At 43.1% G+C, this 14,147-nt stretch overlaps 1 protein-coding gene across 3 annotated transcripts in view; it reads left to right on the plus strand.

The window, feature by feature from the left end:
• anks6 (ankyrin repeat and sterile alpha motif domain containing 6) overlaps positions 1 to 14,147 on the plus strand; it is a 72,080-nt gene that overhangs the window by 20,658 nt on the left and 37,275 nt on the right. For all 3 annotated transcript variants that reach the window (XM_081352056.1, XM_081352057.1, XM_081352058.1), the window contains exons 5-7: positions 4,060 to 4,166; positions 4,458 to 4,597; positions 5,954 to 6,146. In XM_081352056.1, the coding sequence (XP_081208182.1) occupies positions 4,060 to 4,166; positions 4,458 to 4,597; positions 5,954 to 6,146 (440 nt within the window). The remainder of the gene's footprint in view (positions 1 to 4,059; positions 4,167 to 4,457; positions 4,598 to 5,953; positions 6,147 to 14,147) is intronic.

A 14,147-nucleotide genomic window follows, 5' to 3' on the forward strand; every position in this document is an offset into this window, starting at 1 on the left:
TTGCGACCATAGTTGGCTAACGATGCTTTCGGGAAACGCACCCCTGATTGATCGGCTAGTGACAAGAATTGGCCGATTTTCACGTGATTTTCAGTCTGACATATGCTGATTCAAATGCACTCGGGCGCCGCATGAATAACATGATCGCGCAACATCAGCATCACACATGCACACAGAACGCACATGTAGGAAACCTTGTGAATTACGGCCGTTTCAGACCGCGAGCGGCGCGCGAGCAGCGCGATTTTTTTCCGGCGTGCATGTTCAGTGAGTGCATTCACACCGCGAGCAGGAGCAGCGCGTGAGCAGTAGTGGAGCGGAGGGTTTCGGCGCCGAGTCTATTTTTGCTGCGCTGCTCACGCTCAATTAAAGTGAAGGCACACTTTTGATGGACAAAATAAATATGATTTCACACAAAAAGTACCTAAAATGCACATATTGCATGTATAGTGTGTTTGAACAAGAACTGGAGTAGGATTTTTGTCTTCATTTTCTTTTCTGACATAGCCTACTAAAGATCTGAAGACAAAAATATTTATAGAAAATGTATTAATTTAAACTTGTTTTTATTAATCAGTTTGGGTAAAAGTGGTGTTTTATTATATATATAGGCTATATTAGGGCTGGAGGAATTAACGCGTTAATCTTTGCGATTAATTTGAAATGTTTAACGCGTTAAAAAAATAACGCATTTAACGCAGCACTTTTTTTTTTTGCCTCGTTTTAATGATTTCCTGTTGCGGCTGCTATTAAAAAGCCGAAAATATGTGGATCGGGTTTCATTCTCGAGCAGCTTTAATGAGCGGGTCTTTTCCGCTCCGTGTGCGCCGCTGCACTCTCCGTTCCGTGTGTGTGTGTGTGTGTGTTGTGTGTGTGTCGGCCATAGGTGTCGGCGCGCTGCGCGTTCTGCTCTGTCGTTCACGGCCCAAACGCTCCAATCATGTAGGCCTACCGATCACGCACTGGAAAAGCAAGTCCGCTCAAATAAGGTGAAATTTCTCTCTAGACTTCTGTTTGCTGCGCTGTTATTCATGCTGGGCAACAATGTTAAAGGGATAGCTCACCCAAAATTTAAAATTCTGTCATTTACTCTCCCTCAAGTTGTTCCAAACCTGTATGATTTCCTTTCTTCTGCTAAACACAAAAGAAGATATTTTAAAGAAGGTTTGTAACTAAACAGTTGCTGGTCCCCATTGACCATAGTATTTTATTATTCCTATATGGAAGTCAATGGGGTCCATCCATGGGTCCATCAGTCGTTTGGTTACCGACTTTCTTCAAAATATCTTCTTTTGTGTTCAGCAGAAGAAAGAAAGTCATAAAGGTTTGGAACAACTTGAGGAAGAGTAAATGAGGACAGAATTTTTAATTTTTGGGTGAACTATTCCTTTAAAATGACCTGCTCTGATCACATGCTCTGTGTAATAATAGCTTTTTTAGGACTATAGTTTATTTTTATAATTAGTAAAAAAAAAAAAAATTGTTGATTGATTATTGAAAAAGAATAATACATTGATATATTGATGTTTGATATTATTTTAATATAGGGCTATTTTCTGTTCCTTTTTTTCTGGTGATTCTAAGTTTTAATTATTGATGATAACAAGCTTGGAGGAAATGCAATTAATTGCAATTAATTACAGCAAATTGTGCAAGTAATTAGTTAATTTTTTCTAATCGATTCCCAGCCCTAATATATATATATATATATATATATATATATATATATATATATATATATATATATATATATAATATATATGTGTGTGCTGTAAAGTGGTAAGAAAAAATTAAATCAGAATCGGCTAAAATCTGTATCGGCAGGTTAAACTCAATGAAAAATCGGAATCTGCCTTGAAAATTGTAATCGGTGCATAATCTTTCTGGTATCAAACACCATCACATAATCTGATGTTCACCTAGATGTTTTATTTATTTATTTCTACACGTGCCGTAGTATTGTCGATGGGTTCATAACACATCCTGCAAAAGGAGGGCCTTGGCCAGAACCTAGTGGTATTTGGGGGGCCTTGGCATGGAAAAGTTTGGGAACCCCTGACCTAGGCTACGCTGTCATCTTCGCGTGAGAGTTCATGCGGTGAATGGCAGCGTTGTGCAAAATACAATATTACGCACGAAAAGATGAGCGAGAAGGAGAAAATAAGCCATCTACATCTGAGTTTGCTTCAGCTTACTACAAGACGACAGCGAGTGAAGCGGCTAGGAGACAGAAACGCACATATTTCATCACAGAATAGCGGTGAGACTTCGACTCAGATCGGCACAATGCACAATGACTTGTTTGCAATTTATGAACCGCCTTCACAACCAGTGATGACCACATTTCCTGTATAGCCTATATCTGTTGTATATGAAGAGTTTGGTTTCAAAACGCGATAAATTCATTATGATTAATTTTGAGTAAATAATGTGTTTTCTTTACCAAGAGAGTGGAAAGGTTAAAACCACTATTTTTTGTTTCAAACTTTCACATAGCATATTTTAGGTTATAATAACATAACAATTTCAAATCCATATTTTGATTTTCAAATATTATAAAAAAGGATTAGTTTCCGACACCTTTTTTTCCAAAATGCAATTAATCCATTGAATCAATATAAAAGTTTTTCATATTTTAACTGTTGAAATACACAACAAAGTAAGTTGATCCACATATGACAGCCTCTGAACTTGGTCAATACTAATCTTATAGCCTAATTTACAGGCACTGGACTAAAAATAGCCTACATCACCATCGCTAAGAAATACCTCCTGGACTTTTTTTTACGGCGATCAGATGTAAAATGGCTTGGTCCTGCTCGGTTTTCGTTGACTTTGAGTAAAACAATTGAAAGTGTGAGAACAAGCAACAGTCGAGATTTTTCCTCCTCCCGCGTGCCTCATCTTAATCTCCTCAAGTAGCCTAAATTATTAGATTTCGATGGCTTACGTTTCTTCCCCACCGCAGAAACCACCCCCCAGGGTCACCAATGCCGTCAAAATTATTATTATTATTATTAGCCTATTATTATTATTATTTGTGGATCACAAAGTAGAAGGAAAACTAGGATGCCGAGTGTATTCAAAGCGCCGCCGTTACGGTTTACAAAGCGTGGAATGATGCGCTGACCTCGCATTTTACGTAAAATTAAAAATGGACTTTTCAACGCGACCAGATACAATACAGATTTTTGCGGGTACTAATATATATATATTTAAGTTTAACGTTTATCGCGTTTTGGAACCAAACTTTTATTTGCTGAGTAAGATGACATCATTGACACTTTTTATAATCGCCCTCGTACTTCATGTAAAAGATAATAATCGCCGAGCTATGTCCTAGGCTGTTATAGCCTAGGCTATATATATATATATATATATATATATATAGGCCTATATATATTAGTTGCCCCCTCATTTTAAGATTGCCCCCCCCCCCCCAAAAAAATAAAATTCTGGCTACGCCCCTGGTCAGCACACACACCCTTACAGAGCCCTGCGTTTACTGGGATCTAATCAGACATCACACAAAGGGTTAAAGGGTATAACAGTTTGGATAATTATGAATCTCATATATATATATATATATATATATATATATATATATATATATATATATATATATATATATATATATATATATATGAAGAGTTCAGATGCAAAAGCCTCTAAGTGCCATCTGAAATTTTCTTCTAGAATGATCATTTTTATCAAGCTTGTATATTTAAGTTCAGTAATTTCACTTAAATGACAATTGATAAGTAATCTTCATTGCCATTTAAGTGAAATTATTGAATTTAAATATACGAGCTTCATAAAAATGATCGTTCTATAAGAATATTTTAGATGGCATTTAGAGGCTTTTGCATCTGAACTCTTCATATATATATATTTAATCATGGACATTCATATCATATCATAATCATACTATTATTATCTTATCTTATTATGTTGATCATATTATAAAAATTGTATTATTAAACAGTTTTATTTGTTTATGGTCTGGTATTAAAGGCCTTGAGTTTGAATCCTTCATCATGTTGTGCTTGTGTTCGTTAGGAATAAAGAAGTGGTGAAGTTTCTTCTGAATCAGGGCGCTGACGTCAACCTGAGAGCCAAGAACGGATACACGGCCTTTGACCTGGTCATGCTGCTGAACGACCCCGGTGAGTGTGTGTGTGTGTGTGTGTGTGTGTGTGTGTGTGTGTGTGTGTGTGTGTGTGTGTGTGTGTGTGTGTGTGAGTGTGTGTGAGTCTGACGCTAATGTGTGTGTGTGTGTGTGTGTGTGTGTGTGTGTGTGTGTGTGTGTGTGTGTGTGTGTGTGTGTGTGTGTGTGTGTGTGTGTGTGTGTGTGTGTGTGAGTCTGACGCTGGTGTGTGTGTGTGTGTGTGTGTGTGTGTGTGTGAGTCTGACGCTGGTGTGTGTGTGTTGTGTGTGTTGTGTGTTTGTGTCCTCAGACACGGAGCTGGTGCGTCTGCTGGCGTCGGTGTGTATGCTGCTGGACAGAGACAAGAACAAACACAGAGGAACATCTCCTGCCAAAAGGAGGCCGTCTCTCAGTGTGACGCCGCCACAGGACGATAGAGGCGGCCTGAAGGTGACCCACTGACCTCTGACCCCTGACCTCTGACCCACTGACCTCTGACCCCTAACCTCTGATCCCTAACCTCTGACCCCTAAAGGATTAAGCATTCTGCTTCCATTGAGTGTGGACTTGGAAATGTGAAAATCATAATATTTGCTTGCATTAAAGGGATAGTTCACTTTGAAATTAATTTTTTATATGTTTTAGCTTACCTCAAGGGCATCCAAGATGTAGGTGTCTTTGTTTCCGCAGTAGTTTCAATTTTGATATTTTTAGGTCAAACCGTTCTTGTCTGTCAGTCATATAATGCAGGTCGATGGTCACTGTCTCAAAACACAAGCACAGAGTCCAAATTAAAACAATTCCCCGTCGTCCAAATTAAACAATTCCCCATCGTAAGTACACATTGATGGCCTAAGACACGAAACGAGCGGTTTGTGTGAGAAAACGAACAGTATTTATATCGTTGTTATCTCTTGTAACACAGCACACGTCTAAATGATCTGACGGCGCGGGCGGGTATAGATGTATACATAGATGTCGCCTTGGCTACTGCAGTTCATTGGAACGAAACCGTAGCCAAGGCGACATCTATGTATACATCTATACCCGCCCGCGCCGTCAGATCATTTAGACGTGTGCTGTGTTACAAGAGATAACAACGATATAAATACTGTTCGTTTTCTCACACAAACCGCTCGTTTCGTGTCTTAGGCCATCAATGTGTACTTACGATGGGGAATTGTTTAATTTGGACGACGGGGAATTGTTTTAATTTGGACTGTGTGCTTGTGTTTTGATACAGTGACCATCGACCTGCATTATATGACTGACAGACAAGAACGGTTTGACCTAAAAATATCAAAATTGAAACTACTGCGGAAAAAAAGACACCTACATCTTGGATGCCCTTGAGGTAAGCTAAAACATACCAACATTTATTTTCAAAGTGAACTATCCCTTTAATCATACCAGGCATTGAAATTGTCCGTTCATGATTCGTGCGAATCTGAGGAGTTTTATGGATGTCTGAAGGAACTGATCGCCTTGAGAAACGCTTCGAAACTCTTCATCGTACCTCTGTGTGATGTTCATGAATGTGTTCAGGGGAAATCGTTGTATTTCTGCTTTTTCATAGAATATGCATAATCATTTCTGTATGTTATACGTGTGAGGTTTATGGAAAAGTTATAGAACTGGCAAAAAATTAAGTTGTTAACAGGCTATATTGAAGTTTTACAGTCGAGGATGTTGCCATAGACTCAGACTCGCTGCTACCTAAACAACATGAGGTTCTTTTCTAATATCAGGATAATATTTTCCTCATTTCTGCTGGTTTGGTCCGTATGTTTGTTCTCTCATCATCAGTCCTGGTGGAACCGCATGTCCAACCGCTTCCGCAGACTGAAGCTCACGCACACGCTGAGACACGGACTCTCCACCAATCGTCTCGCTCCGTTCCCCGATGACCCCGCCCTCCCCCTGGATGCCACCATGAAGGCGCGGGGCGACAGTGACCCTGAGGTCAGCGCTGAGGTCATCGCCAGGAGTAAAGACTGCGGTACGGGGTCGAGGGGTCAGAGGTCGTTAGGGCTGTCAAATAAAAATGTGAATTTCGAATATTCGAACAAACCTGCACATCGGTCAGAGCTGAGTGTGTGTTCATCAGCTGAGTGTGTGTTTGACATGAGCTGAGTGTGTGTTCATCAGCTGAGTGTGTGTTTGACATGAGCTGAGTGTGTGTTCATCAGCTGAGTGTGTGTTTGACATGAGCTGAGTGTGTGTTTGACATGAGCTGAGTGTGTGTTCATCAGCTGAGTGTGTGTTTGACATGAGCTGAGTGTGTGTTCATCAGCTGAGTGTGTGTTTGACATGAGCTGAGTGTGTGTTTGACATGAGCTGAGTGTGTGTTCATCAGCTGAGTGTGTGTTTGACATGAGCTGAGTGTGTGTTCATCAGCTGAGTGTGTGTTTGACATGAGCTGAGTGTGTGTTTGACATGAGCTGAGTGTGTGTTCATCAGCTGAGTGTGTCTTCATCAGCTGAGTGTGTGTTCATGAGCTGAGTGTGTGTTTGACATGAGCTGAGTGTGTGTTCATGAGCTGAGTGTGTGTTTGACATGAGCTGAGTGTGTGTTCATCAGCTGAGTGTGTGTTTGACATGAGCTAAGTGTGTGTTCATCAGCTGAGTGTGTGTTTGACATGAGCTGAGTGTGTGTTCATCAGCTGAGTGTGTGTTTGACATGAGCTGAGTGTGTGTTCATGAGCTGAGTGTGTGTTTGACATGAGCTGAGTGTGTGTTCATCAGCTGAGTGTGTGTTTGACATGAGCTGAGTGTGTGTTTGACATGAGCTGAGTGTGTGTTTGACATGAGCTGAGTGTGTGTTCATCAGCTGAGTGTGTGTTTGACATGAGCTGAGTGTGTGTTCATCAGCTGAGTGTGTGTTTGACATGAGCTAAGTGTGTGTTCATCAGCTGAGTGTGTGTTTGACATGAGCTGAGTGTGTGTTTGACATGAGCTGAGTGTGTGTTCATCAGCTGAGTGTGTGTTCATCAGCTGAGTGTGTGTTTGACATGAGCTGAGTGTGTGTTTGACATGAGCTGAGTGTGTGTTCATCAGCTGAGTGTGTGTTTGACATGAGCTGAGTGTGTGTTCATCAGCTGAGTGTGTGTTTGACATGAGCTGAGTGTGTGTTTGACATGAGCTGAGTGTGTGTTCATCAGCTGAGTGTGTGTTTGACATGAGCTGAGTGTGTGTTCATCAGCTGAGTGTGTGTTTGACATGAGCTAAGTGTGTGTTCATCAGCTGAGTGTGTGTTTGACATGAGCTGAGTGTGTGTTTGACATGAGCTGAGTGTGTGTTCATCAGCTGAGTGTGTGTTTGACATGAGCTGAGTGTGTGTTCATCAGCTGAGTGTGTGTTTGACATGAGCTGAGTGTGTGTTCATCAGCTGAGTGTGTGTTTGACATGTGCTGAGTGTGTGTTCATCAGCTGAGTGTGTGTTCATCAGCTGAGTGTGTGTTTGACATGAGCTGAGTGTGTGTTCATCAGCTGAGTGTGTGTTTGACATGAGCTGAGTGTGTGTTCATCAGCTGAGTGTGTGTTCATCAGCTGAGTGTGTGTTTGACATGTGCTGAGTGTGTGTTTGACATGAGCTGAGTGTGTGTTTGACATGAGCTGAGTGTGTGTTCATCAGCTGAGTGTGTGTTTGACATGAGCTGAGTGTGTGTTCATCAGCTGAGTGTGTGTTTGACATGAGCTAAGTGTGTGTTCATCAGCTGAGTGTGTGTTTGACATGAGCTGAGTGTGTGTTTGACATGTGCTGAGTGTGTGTTCATCAGCTGAGTGTGTGTTTGACATGAGCTGAGTGTGTGTTTGACATGTGCTGAGTGTGTGTTCATCAGCTGAGTGTGTGTTTGACATGAGCTGAGTGTGTGTTCATCAGCTGAGTGTGTGTTTGACATGAGCTGAGTGTGTGTTTGACATGAGCTGAGTGTGTGTTTGACATGAGCTGAGTGTGTGTTTGACATGAGCTGAGTGTGTGTTTGACATGTGCTGAGTGTGTGTTCATCAGCTGAGTGTGTGTTTGACATGTGCTGAGTGTGTGTTTGACATGTGCTGAGTGTGTGTTCATCAGCTGAGTGTGTGTTTGACATGTGCTGAGTGTGTGTTCATCAGCTGAGTGTGTGTTTGACATGAGCTGAGTGTGTGTTTGACATGTGCTGAGTGTGTGTTCATCAGCTGAGTGTGTGTTTGACATGTGCTGAGTGTGTGTTCATCAGCTGAGTGTGTGTTTGACATGAGCTGAGTGTGTGTTTGACATGAGCTGAGTGTGTGTTTGACATGAGCTGAGTGTGTGTTCATCAGCTGAGTGTGTGTTTGACATGAGCTGAGTGTGTGTTCATCAGCTGAGTGTGTGTTTGACATGAGCTGAGTGTGTGTTTGACATGAGCTGAGTGTGTGTTTGACATGAGCTGAGTGTGTGTTCATCAGCTGAGTGTGTGTTTGACATGTGCTGAGTGTGTGTTCATCAGCTGAGTGTGTGTTTGACATGTGCTGAGTGTGTGTTCATCAGCTGAGTGTGTGTTTGACATGAGCTGAGTGTGTGTTTGACATGTGCTGAGTGTGTGTTCATCAGCTGAGTGTGTGTTTGACATGTGCTGAGTGTGTGTTCATCAGCTGAGTGTGTGTTTGACATGAGCTGAGTGTGTGTTTGACATGAGCTGAGTGTGTGTTTGACATGAGCTGAGTGTGTGTTCATCAGCTGAGTGTGTGTTTGACATGAGCTGAGTGTGTGTTCATCAGCTGAGTGTGTGTTTGACATGAGCTAAGTGTGTGTTCATCAGCTGAGTGTGTGTTTGACATGAGCTGAGTGTGTGTTCATCAGCTGAGTGTGTGTTTGACATGAGCTGAGTGTGTGTTCATCAGCTGAGTGTGTGTTTGACATGTGCTGAGTGTGTGTTCATCAGCTGAGTGTGTGTTCATCAGCTGAGTGTGTGTTTGACATGAGCTGAGTGTGTGTTCATCAGCTGAGTGTGTGTTTGACATGAGCTGAGTGTGTGTTTGACATGAGCTGAGTGTGTGTTTGACATGAGCTGAGTGTGTGTTTGACATGTGCTGAGTGTGTGTTTGACATGAGCTGAGTGTGTGTTTGACATGAGCTGAGTGTGTGTTTGACATGTGCTGAGTGTGTGTTTGACATGAGCTGAGTGTGTGTTCATCAGCTGAGTGTGTGTTCATCAGCTGAGTGTGTGTTCATCAGCTGAGTGTGTGTTCATCAGCTGAGTGTGTGTTTGACATGAGCTGAGTGTGTGTTCATCAGCTGAGTGTGTTTGACATGAGCTGAGTGTGTGTTCATCAGCTGAGTGTGTGTTCATCAGCTGAGTGTGTGTTCATCAGCTGAGTGTGTGTTCATCAGCTGAGTGTGTGTTTGACATGAGCTGAGTGTGTGTTCATCAGCTGAGTGTGTTTGACATGAGCTGAGTGTGTGTTTGACATGAGCTGAGTGTGTGTTCATCAGCTGAGTGTGTGTTCATCAGCTGAGTGTGTGTTTGACATGTGCTGAGTGTGTGTTCATCAGCTGAGTGTGTGTTTGACATGAGCTGAGTGTGTGTTTGACATGAGCTGAGTGTGTGTTCATCAGCTGAGTGTGTGTTTGACATGAGCTGAGTGTGTGTTTGACATGAGCTGAGTGTGTGTTCATCAGCTGAGTGTGTGTTTGACATGAGCTGAGTGTGTGTTCATCAGCTGAGTGTGTGTTTGACATGAGCTGAGTGTGTGTTTGACATGAGCTGAGTGTGTGTTCATCAGCTGAGTGTGTGTTTGACATGAGCTGAGTGTGTGTTTGACATGAGCTGAGTGTGTGTTCATCAGCTGAGTGTGTGTTTGACATGTGCTGAGTGTGTGTTCATCAGCTGAGTGTGTGTTTGACATGAGCTGAGTGTGTGTTTGACATGAGCTGAGTGTGTGTTCATCAGCTGAGTGTGTGTTTGACATGAGCTGAGTGTGTGTTTGACATGTGCTGAGTGTGTGTTCATCAGCTGAGTGTGTGTTTGACATGAGCTGAGTGTGTGTTCATCAGCTGAGTGTGTGTTTGACATGAGCTGAGTGTGTGTTTGACATGAGCTGAGTGTGTGTTTGACATGAGCTGAGTGTGTGTTTGACATGTGCTGAGTGTGTGTTCATCAGCTGAGTGTGTGTTTGACATGAGCTGAGTGTGTGTTTGACATGAGCTGAGTGTGTGTTCATCAGCTGAGTGTGTGTTTGACATGAGCTGAGTGTGTGTTCATCAGCTGAGTGTGTGTTTGACATGAGCTGAGTGTGTGTTTGACATGAGCTGAGTGTGTGTTTGACATGAGCTGAGTGTGTGTTTGACATGTGCTGAGTGTGTGTTCATCAGCTGAGTGTGTGTTTGACATGAGCTGAATGTGTGTTTGACATGAGCTGAGTGTGTGTTCATCAGCTGAGTGTGTGTTCATCAGCTGAGTGTGTGTTTGACATGAGCTGAGTGTGTGTTCATCAGCTGAGTGTGTGTTTGACATGAGCTGAGTGTGTGTTTGACATGAGCTGAGTGTGTGTTCATCAGCTGAGTGTGTGTTTGACATGTGCTGAGTGTGTGTTCATCAGCTGAGTGTGTGTTTGACATGAGCTGAGTGTGTGTTCATCAGCTGAGTGTGTGTTTGACATGAGCTGAGTGTGTGTTTGACATGAGCTGAGTGTGTGTTCATCAGCTGAGTGTGTGTTCATCAGCTGAGTGTGTGTTCATCAGCTGAGTGTGTGTTCATCAGCTGAGTGTGTGTTTGACATGAGCTGAGTGTGTGTTCATCAGCTGAGTGTGTGTTTGACATGAGCTGAGTGTGTGTTTGACATGAGCTGAGTGTGTGTTCATCAGCTGAGTGTGTGTTCATCAGCTGAGTGTGTGTTCATCAGCTGAGTGTGTGTTTGACATGTGCTGAGTGTGTGTTCATCAGCTGAGTGTGTTTGACATGAGCTGAGTGTGTGTTCATCAGCTGAGTGTGTGTTTGACATGAGCTGAGTGTGTGTTCATCAGCTGAGTGTGTGTTTGACATGAGCTGAGTGTGTGTTCATCAGCTGAGTGTGTGTTTGACATGAGCTGAGTGTGTGTTTGACATGAGCTTAGTGTGTGTTCATCAGCTGAGTGTGTGTTTGACATGAGCTGAGTGTGTGTTTGACATGAGCTGAGTGTGTGTTTGACATGTGCTGAGTGTGTTCATCAGCTGAATGTGTGTTTGACATGAGCTGAGTGTGTGTTCATCAGCTGAGTGTGTGTTCATCAGCTGAGTGTGTGTTTGACATGAGCTGAGTGTGTGTTTGACATGAGCTGAGTGTGTGTTTGACATGAGCTGAGTGTGTGTTCATCAGCTGAGTGTGTGTTTGACATGAGCTGAGTGTGTGTTCATCAGCTGAGTGTGTGTTTGACATGTGCTGAGTGTGTGTTCATCAGCTGAGTGTGTGTTTGACATGAGCTGAGTGTGTGTTCATCAGCTGAGTGTGTGTTTGACATGTGCTGAGTGTGTGTTCATCAGCTGAGTGTGTGTTTGACATGAGCTGAGTGTGTGTTCATCAGCTGAGTGTGTGTTTGACATGTGCTGAGTGTGTGTTCATCAGCTGAGTGTGTGTTTGACATGAGCTGAGTGTGTGTTCATCAGCTGAGTGTGTGTTTGACATGAGCTGAGTGTGTGTTCATCAGCTGAGTGTGTGTTTGACATGAGCTGAGTGTGTGTTTGACATGAGCTGAGTGTGTGTTTGACATGAGCTGAGTGTGTGTTCATCAGCTGAGTGTGTGTTTGACATGAGCTGAGTGTGTGTTTGACATGAGCTGAGTGTGTGTTCATCAGCTGAGTGTGTGTTCATCAGCTGAGTGTGTGTTCATCAGCTGAGTGTGTGTTTGACATGTGCTGAGTGTGTGTTCATCAGCTGAGTGTGTGTTTGACATGAGCTGAGTGTGTGTTTGACATGAGCTGAGTGTGTGTTCATCAGCTGAGTGTGTGTTCATCAGCTGAGTGTGTGTTTGACATGTGCTGAGTGTGTGTTCATCAGCTGAGTGTGTGTTTGACATGAGCTGAGTGTGTGTTCATCAGCTGAGTGTGTGTTCATCAGCTGAGTGTGTGTTTGACATGAGCTGAGTGTGTGTTCATCAGCTGAGTGTGTGTTTGACATGAGCTGAGTGTGTGTTTGACATGAGCTGAGTGTGTGTTCATCAGCTGAGTGTGTGTTTGACATGTGCTGAGTGTGTGTTCATCAGCTGAGTGTGTGTTCATCAGCTGAGTGTGTGTTTGACATGAGCTGAGTGTGTGTTTGACATGAGCTGAGTGTGTGTTCATCAGCTGAGTGTGTGTTTGACATGTGCTGAGTGTGTGTTCATCAGCTGAGTGTGTGTTTGACATGAGCTGAGTGTGTGTTTGACATGAGCTGAGTGTGTGTTCATCAGCTGAGTGTGTGTTTGACATGAGCTGAGTGTGTGTTTGACATGAGCTAAGTGTGTGTTCATCAGCTGAGTGTGTGTTTGACATGAGCTGAGTGTGTGTTCATCAGCTGAGTGTGTGTTTGACATGAGCTGAGTGTGTGTTCATCAGCTGAGTGTGTGTTTGACATGTGCTGAGTGTGTGTTCATCAGCTGAGTGTGTGTTTGACATGAGCTGAGTGTGTGTTTGACATGAGCTGAGTGTGTGTTCATCAGCTGAGTGTGTGTTTGACATGAGCTGAGTGTGTGTTCATCAGCTGAGTGTGTGTTTGACATGAGCTGAGTGTGTGTTCATCAGCTGAGTGTGTGTTTGACATGTGCTGAGTGTGTGTTCATCAGCTGAGTGTGTGTTTGACATGAGCTGAGTGTGTGTTTGACATGTGCTGAGTGTGTGTTCATCAGCTGAGTGTGTGTTTGACATGAGCTGAGTGTGTGTTTGACATGAGCTAAGTGTGTGTTCATCAGCTGAGTGTGTGTTTGACATGAGCTGAGTGTGTGTTCATCAGCTGAGTGTGTGTTTGACATGAGCTGAGTGTGTGTTCATCAGCTGAGTGTGTGTTTGACATGTGCTGAGTGTGTGTTCATCAGCTGAGTGTGTGTTTGACATGAGCTGAGTGTGTGTTTGACATGAGCTGAGTGTGTGTTCATCAGCTGAGTGTGTGTTTGACATGAGCTGAGTGTGTGTTCATCAGCTGAGTGTGTGTTTGACATGTGCTGAGTGTGTGTTTGACATGAGCTGAGTGTGTGTTCATCAGCTGAGTGTGTGTTTGACATGAGCTGAGTGTGTGTTCATCAGCTGAGTGTGTGTTTGACATGAGCTAAGTGTGTGTTCATCAGCTGAGTGTGTGTTTGACATGAGCTGAGTGTGTGTTTGACATGAGCTGAGTGTGTGTTCATCAGCTGAGTGTGTGTTTGACATGAGCTGAGTGTGTGTTCATCAGCTGAGTGTGTGTTTGACATGAGCTGAGTGTGTGTTCATCAGCTGAGTGTGTGTTTGACATGTGCTGAGTGTGTGTTCATCAGCTGAGTGTGTGTTCATCAGCTGAGTGTGTGTTTGACATGAGCTGAGTGTGTGTTCATCAGCTGAGTGTGTGTTTGACATGAGCTGAGTGTGTGTTCATCAGCTGAGTGTGTGTTTGACATGAGCTGAGTGTGTGTTCATCAGCTGAGTGTGTGTTTGACATGAGCTGAGTGTGTGTTCATCAGCTGAGTGTGTGTTTGACATGAGCTGAGTGTGTGTTCATCAGCTGAGTGTGTGTTTGACATGAGCTGAGTGTGTGTTTGACATGAGCTGAGTGTGTGTTCATCAGCTGAGTGTGTGTTCATCAGCTGAGTGTGTGTTTGACATGAGCTGAGTGTGTGTTTGACATGAGCTGAGTGTGTGTTTGACATGAGCTGAGTGTGTGTTTGACATGAGCTGAGTGTGTGTTTGACATGTGCTGAGTGTGTGTTTGACATGAGCTGAGTGTGTGTTTGACATGAGCTGAGTGTGTGTTTGACATGTGCTGAGTGTGTGTTTGACATGAGCTGAGTGTGTGTTCATCAGCTGAGTGTGTGTTCATCAGCTGAGTGTGTGTTT

Source organism: Scardinius erythrophthalmus (genome assembly GCF_964197995.2).
Source record: "Scardinius erythrophthalmus genome assembly, chromosome: 22".
NCBI classification, from domain to species: domain Eukaryota; kingdom Metazoa; phylum Chordata; class Actinopteri; order Cypriniformes; family Leuciscidae; genus Scardinius; species Scardinius erythrophthalmus.